Here is a 7,466-nt window from a genome sequence, read left to right as displayed (position 1 = left end):
CCTCCACCGCAGCTGCGGCTACTTTTGATTCAGCTCACATATTTTTCAAGGTATTTATAACAGTTCTCCAGGTGGGCCCTAAGTTTGTCATTTCTTTTCCTTTTCCCTGGATAGTACAGTCCCACAGGTGATCCCCTACTTCCCTCCACTTGGCTGCATTGAAGAGGAGAGGGGGTACCTGCAAATGTCCGTGCTCCCACACCCATAAAACAAGCTTGTTCAGATCCTTTTCCTTGACTTCCTCCCCTCGCTTAGCGAGGATACTAAGGAGCAATTTTTGCACTGCTGCAAACTCTAAATCCATGCTAGCAGGGTATGACGGAGGGAAGGTAGCGACCCTTCTTACTGGCCTGACTGACGTCCTTTGACTCGCGGTCGACACTCTCCGCCTGCAGTATCTCCGTCACTCATCGTCGTCAGCCTTCTTTCAGTGATCAGCGAGCGTATCTTCCTCTGAGGAACTGTCCCTGTTCGGGCGCCAGAAATAGCCAGAGATCTGCTGGGATGAACCACGCTTCTCACAGAGATATGACGGAACTCCGTTTATTCTATTGTCAGTCCCATAGTTATACCCTAATTCCCCAAGCACGCATAAGCAAGCTCCATGCTATTGGATCACAGCTGCTATTCACACGGCCCTCAATAGCAAGTGATTGGTTACAAACAAATATGCACGTGACTATTGCTAACACAAGTCTTCCTCTTTCTGCGGTCAGCACCTCCTTCTTAACATCCTGTCGACTTGCCGCATCAGCATTGTTCTCTCCTTTTTCTTTACTCAAGGACAGTTCACGCACATAGCTTGGGTTGTGCACGTATACATGTCCCTGTTCACCCAGCCATTCCTCTACAGTGTAACTCTAAACTGAGTGGAATTTATCTTAACAACAAGTTAGTGGCATGGACAGAATCTATTAAAAAAGAGTTTGCATTCATCATTTTGCTTTCAATCCTATACAGTCTACTGTTTTGGTGAGATGCAAGGGTATTATTAAATGAAAATGAGAGATGCCCTTTACTCATAATTATCATAAAAAGTGTTAATGCAGAATGTAGAGGTGACTGGATAATTTTTTAAAATTACAATAATACACTCACTGAGGAAAAATTCTTTTATGAAACATTCCATTATTGCACTGACAGACCCATAATTTGAGGATTACTGCTCAAAAATTCAGATTAAATGATTTTACAATCCTGGGTCCATTAAAGGTTTAAGAATTGTCTGGTTAGATTAGGAAGAACATAGTTGTGAAAAAATGCTGTGTGATTTATTATGCTATTTAAAATTGCAAGACACGTGAAATAGGTTGTATCTGCAGAACAAGCAGGTCACTGCTGTGCTGAATGTGGGACCTTCTCACCTACAGGTAAACTCTGTTTGTACTGACCCACTTATTATTTCTGCATCTTTAGCCCAGTAGAAGTATTTATTATGACATCCATTTCTCTCATCCTAGGTACATCTGACATGATACTATTGATTCTCAGGCCAATCATCCATTAGGAGCCAGAGTGATAGGCAAATGTGAATTACAATTATAATAATTCCAACAAAGGAATTGATAAGGAAATGATAAGGCTCAGGTCTGTAGCTCAGCGAGGGTAAGGATCTCCTCAACCCCTGATACTACTATAGCCACACTATATTGTTGAAATAAAAAGGCCTAAAGCAGTATCTCTGTGTGCTGCGAGGTGTCCTTTGGTGAACTGTGGTGTTTCCAAGCATTCAGTAAAGCATTCTGTTTCACCACTCTGCCAGACTTTCTCACTATCAAGTAAAAATCAGCAAAAGGGAACCTGGACCTTTCCTTTCTACATTCAGTGTGATCTGCTTCCTGTAGATGCTCCGGAAAGCAACTGTCATCACCATTGCCCTTAAGTAGCTTCAACCTGGCCTGCTATTTTCTTAAACATTTCTGCCTTTTCTTTCTTATTTGGTGTTTCTTTTCCCATATTATAATTTGGTCTCTTTTTCCGTTTTCCTGGCTAAATCTGACTCTGAAACTTTCTGCTAATTTTAAACAAGATATGGTTCCATAAGCCTAACAGTGTGCAATGGTTTTATTGTAGACATGTTTGAAAGTATTTGTTTAACTGAGCTGTGTGTTTAATATTACACGCATGAACTTATGGGCAAATGACAATCACAGTTTAATTAATATTTTTAAATTGCATATCAACCCATGCAAATTAGGTATGCTTTCCTCATTATTTTTAACCAAACTGACATTTAGAGTTGCACAGCTCTTTTCTTTGATGGGGCACACATAACTAATAAATATCTGGAATATCTGTCTGAATATGCACCTGGATGTGCATTAAATGGGCCTTTGGTATGGGAGGCCTCACAATGTAAACAGTTATATGTCATGGGCTCAAGAAACCTAGCTTCCCCCCCCAGCCACTCATTTCCCTTCCTGCATCCACTTTTGTTATTACAACAGCTTATGAGCATTCTCAGATGTACTATTTAACCTGGCTTTGGGCAGTACCCGATCTAAACCTGACTCTTAAGATGACAACCCAAACCAGCATACCTTCAATGTGGTATAGAAACTGTAATTTATATTGTTGCATCTCTTTAGTGAGAATCCTAACTCATGCTGCTAAAAAGTCAGCAAATGCCTCACCTTTACCTCTGCATTCCATTTCCTCTCACTGCTGTCATTTGCTTTCCTTATTCTTCCTCCAGAATGTTGCCCATTCAATATGATCACTCCACCAGGTCCAGTCAGAGTTAAGAGCTGAACCTGGGCCTGTTGATGATAGAATACTCTTAATTGGATCACACCTCACCCTGGAGGCCATGCCAGCAAGTGTTTGTGAGTATGCATGCATATCATTAGCACAGTTAGACCTTAATGTTGGATGGAAACCCCTTAAGTATGAATTCTACTTGGGGATTACATCCCTTTCATGGGAAACTGAGTACAATAATGTGATTGTTTCATGATGTTGATTTTACTAATCAGTGTTTAATTTGGTGATTGAAGAGTTTCTGACTGCATGTCTCTGTGATATGGCCACAGACTGCGGAGATACAAATTTTTTAAAGCATGTAGGGAAAATTTTCTGTGTTTATACTGAAACACAGCAAAACCTCATCTTTGCCCTGAATGATTAAACTATGCCCTGTAGCACAGCCCTCATTCGTGTAGTTTAAGCACTGGTGCTGTTACTGAGTTTTATATCACTGTTGGTATTTGTAGCTGAATTAAAGTGCTGCTCAGTGGGTTGCAGCAATCGCGTTAAAGATCTGTGGCAGTGCCGTCGAGGCTCTGTCCCTTGAAAGAGAGAAGCTGTGCCAATGACAGTGGAGCTGGTACTGGTTCTCAGGGGCAATATGTGAGCATTTGCAAATGGGAAAACAAGGAAAATTTCAGCAAATGTGAGGTAGAGCTGGTTCATTGTAGCTGTTTAGGGCAACCTGAGCAGGGGTACCTGTCACCTCGCACTGTTTTGCAATTCCCTTCATGAAGTTTCCAGTTAACTTTTGTCGTCTTGCTGCTTGTAAACACATTAAGCTTTGTTCATTTGCAGTGGGACAGGATAGGTTTAAGTCGTTTACACTAATCCAAATTGGCTGCCTTGCTGTGGGTACGTTACCTGTTTGATGACCAGATGACTTATTTCACGGTCGGCAGGGCCTGGAAGGGTCCGGGCCTGGGTCCCAACCCTTGGTAGGGGTGAAGGGACTGTGACAGCCGGGTTCCCGGGGAGGCTCTTCTCCCTGCGCCCGTCACGGACCGCAGCGTTCACTCCCGAGAGCTGCAGCGGAGCCAACTCCAGTAGCCGCTTCCCGCGCCTCCGCTGCCGCCCGGGGTCCGCAGCGTGGCTCCGGAGGGAATCCTGCTGGGAAAAGGCATCCGGGTGACCCGCTGGGCCGAGACAGCTCCCGGCAGGGGGGGCCAGCGGCGGCGGCACTGGGCGCGGCCTCCCGGCATGGGACCGCAGCTCCCCGCACCCGTCCGGCACAGAGGCGGCCCCCGCGGGGCGCTGCGCTGGCGCTGGGCCCGGCCTGGCCCGCCCGGCGCGAGGGCTGGCTGCGCCATGGCTACGGGGGCCGGGGCGCCGCGAAAGCGGGGCGATCTGTGCCTGACAGGAAGCCCGGCGGCCGGCGCTGCGCGGGCGCGCTCGGCCCTCGCCTTCCCTTCCGCCCCCGGCCGCGCTCCGCCCGTGCCGCCCGCCCGCTGCCGGCGGCCCCTCAGGTGTGCGCGGAGCGGAGCAGAGCGGAGCAGAGCGGAGCAGACCGGGGAGGCGCTGCGCTGCGCTCCCCTCGCTCTCTGGCCCGGCCGCCGCAGCCGCTCGGCGGGCCTGTCACGTGGGGCAGCGGCGGCGGCGCTGCCGTCTGTCCTCTGCCACCTGCCCCGGAGTGGGAGCGTGGGCCGGACATGGGGACGCCGCTGCGGCGGGCGCCCGCGCCACTCCCGGCCCCCCGGCGGGCGGGGGCACCGTGGGCCGGAGGCGCCGCCAGCTCCTGCGGCTCGGCGTAGCGGCTTGGTGGGTGCGGAGCCGCCGCGGTTCCCCCCGCGCTGAAGGGCAGGCGACAGCGACCCGCCATGGAGAAGGCAGCAGCCGCGGAGCTTCGTCAGGGCGCGCTGGGGCCGCTCACTGCCATCTGCCTGGGTGAGTGCAGCCCGGCCGCTCCCTGGCGGCGGGGCATGTCCGGGCACGGCGGGCATCGGCTGTGGGGACTGCTGGGCCCCCTCCTTTCCACTTCCCTACCGTGAGTGGGGGGCTCAGGATGGGACGAGGCTGCACGAATCGTGCCGGCGGAGCCCCCTCCCGTCACCCCGCTTCCAAACGGGGCGAGGGGCGGCGCGGGCACGGGTCCCTCGGGCACCCACTCGGGCTGCCATGCCCGGCCGCTGCCCGGCGGTGGGGGCCGCGCAGAGCGCTGCCTGATCCAGCGGAGCCCATCGCCTTGCCCTTGGCTCTGGAACCGCTGCCATAACCTCGCATAGCCCTGAAAAAAAAGTTCAGGAGGCATCGCCGGTTCTTCCCCGGGCTGTGAGCTCGTGCAGGGCGGGCAGCGGCGCCGGGGCTCGGTTAGGGACTGCCCGGCGCTCGGCCCCGCTGCGTGCCTGCCCGGCCCTTCTCTTGAGTGCCAGCGGGGAAAAAACATTCTCTCTCCCTCCGTGTCTCTGCCATATTCTGCTCTCCTCCCTCCCTCTGCTTGAAGCCGTTGCTCTCCGCTCTGCTTCTCAGCAGGTGTTAAGTTATGGCTGCGTGATGAAGCGTATTACTGGTTTCCAGTCTGTCAGCCCGTTCTGTCAGCGGAGATGTTTTTTGTTAGGCAGAAACGTTGGCGCCTGTGACTAGAACGAGCGAACGATAGGCCCCGCGTATTTAACAGGGACACGTGAAATTAGGAGTTACTAGAGCTGACTGCTCCGTTCCTGCGCCCTGCCAGAGGATTCTGGTGGGGCAGCGTAGTCAGGCGCACCGGATGCAGCTGGGCAGTGCTGGGGCTGCACTGAGCCCACCAGACACTTACTTGGTAAACTGTCACAGCTCCTTGATCCAGAATGTGTTAACCTCACATCTCTTTGCTAATGAAGTGGATTAGAGTTAATTTTTAATAATCCCAAGTGACAGTTACTATTTGTTATGTAAAGGATCAGAAAGGGATATCTGTGGCCAGAGTGCTTGTTCTGTTTTTGTAAAAGTGCTTCCTTAACATCAGTGCTTGTAGGAAGTTGAAGTTTAACGGTTACTCTGGCTATTTCAAATGTATCTATTTTAATTAACACGAGTACAATGTCAAAAGCTAGCTAAACTACAAAACAGTTTGAACATCCAGGTAGTACAACTTTTGTTTTTTCAGAGTCTTAATGGGATTTCAGAGATGTGCACAGCATGAGGATAATGTCTGCTGCATTGTTTATTTAAAGTTAGAGAAAGATACAAATCTTCAATGTGTCTCTCTCTGAATTTCTTATTGTTTTGGGGGGGATGTTTTTGGTTGGTTTTTTTTTTTTCATTTTGTTTAGAGGTGTTTTGTGGGGTTTTTTTTGTGGCCCAGTCAGGCCTTTGTTAAACCTTTTGTTATATGACAGAAATAGCATGATTATTGTTGAAATGACTAATGAGATAACTCCAGAGCTGAAGTGAGAACACTTCTTGTATTTAGGTGTGGGTGAGGTCAGGTTGAAAGTTTAGTAGATTTCTGCTTTCTATGACTTCTAGAATTTCACTGTCTGGCTCTTCTTTTCAGCTGGAATGTTTTATTCCTATTCCTTGCACAACTGACAGTAGTGGAAGTTGAGAAACATGAGAGGTGGGAAGCTTGTAAGGTATTTTGCTTCAGTGAACCCATAAGAATACAATGCTGCTACTTTAACTATTTTTGTATTTTATTTCCTGCTTGTCCGTCCTTTCCTTTCATCCTTGTTTTTGTTTCTTGTTTCTTGCCATTTTTTTCTTGTTTTCCCATGGCCTGTGTGTGGATGTTTGGTGTCTGTATCAATGCACTGCCAGTGACCATTGCTGTGTGACCTCATCTGTAAACTACTGCTCCAAAGACTGGAACTGGGCTTGTTTCAACTGTTCTTCTGTGAAGCCATTTTGTTTATCATTCTTGAGAAGTTCTGGAGGACATAGAAAGTTATCAAATAAGAAGGAATCAGTGAAGCTGATGTCTCTCCTGGGTGTGGAAAAAGCCTGGTAGCTGTCAGTTGGTTTGGAGGTGCCAAGATGTAAATTTCCCTTTTGATCCAAATAGCTGCTTTCCCAGATGAAAACCTCACCCTGAGAATTATTTAGCAATCCAGATGAATGGCACAGTAAGTTTCCTGCATGGAGTTCAAGCCAACTGAACCACTTCTGGGGTTTTTTCCTGGCTTTCCCATAATTGCTCAATAGTTAAGAAAAAGAGCATCTAGAAAACTTTCTAATACTCTAGTCTCTCACCTGTTTTTATTTTGACAAGGTTTTGTTTTGACAAGAGACAAGAAAATCAGCAGGGAATAGTTGTTCTTTCTTACGGGCCTCTGACAGTTTTGAGAGCTGAGTACTGGTTTACAGTGCTCTTGTGGTTTGATTTGATGGTCTTGAGTGAGCAAAATGGATATTGGACACTGTAAGTTTATTCAGTTGATTGGGAAAGTATCTGATGTGAGACTTAGATTTTATTTTGAAGAACTGTTTTTGCTTATTTCTTGGTATAAAAGGGTTTGAAAATGAGAGCAAAGAACTCGCAACTGCAGCCAATAAAAGTTTTTTGCAGAGATAAATGAGTATTTTTCAGGGTTCTCTTTCTTAGGTATCTTCCAGGTGTGATGCGCAAGGCTGCCTATAACTGTATTTCTGGTAGTAAACTAGGGCTCTCTGTTTAACAGTCTTCAGTAATGTAGCTCTGAGTTGGCTAGTTCCACTCTATTATGCCCCATGTCTTTATCCTACTTATAAGGGGCCCCTATGCCCACTTAAGGGGCATAGGGGCCCCTTAGAAACCATGGGAG

At 48.2% G+C, this 7,466-nt stretch overlaps 1 protein-coding gene across 1 annotated transcript in view; it reads left to right on the top strand.

Annotated features, from left to right (window-relative positions):
• The first annotated feature begins 4,317 nt into the window (after nucleotides 1–4,317).
• LRP3 (LDL receptor related protein 3) overlaps nucleotides 4,318–7,466 on the top strand; it is a 35,313-nt gene continuing 32,164 nt past the window's right edge. Inside the window, exon 1 of the mRNA XM_069027263.1 lies at nucleotides 4,318–4,629. Within this exon, the coding sequence (XP_068883364.1) occupies nucleotides 4,563–4,629 (67 nt within the window). The 5' untranslated portion in view covers nucleotides 4,318–4,562. The remainder of the gene's footprint in view (nucleotides 4,630–7,466) is intronic.

The sequence above is a fragment of the Aphelocoma coerulescens genome, chromosome 11, assembly GCF_041296385.1.
Source record: "Aphelocoma coerulescens isolate FSJ_1873_10779 chromosome 11, UR_Acoe_1.0, whole genome shotgun sequence".
NCBI classification, from domain to species: Eukaryota; Metazoa; Chordata; class Aves; order Passeriformes; family Corvidae; genus Aphelocoma; species Aphelocoma coerulescens.
Note: the sequence above shows the minus strand (reverse complement) of the source record. Positions and strands in the feature narration are given on the sequence as shown.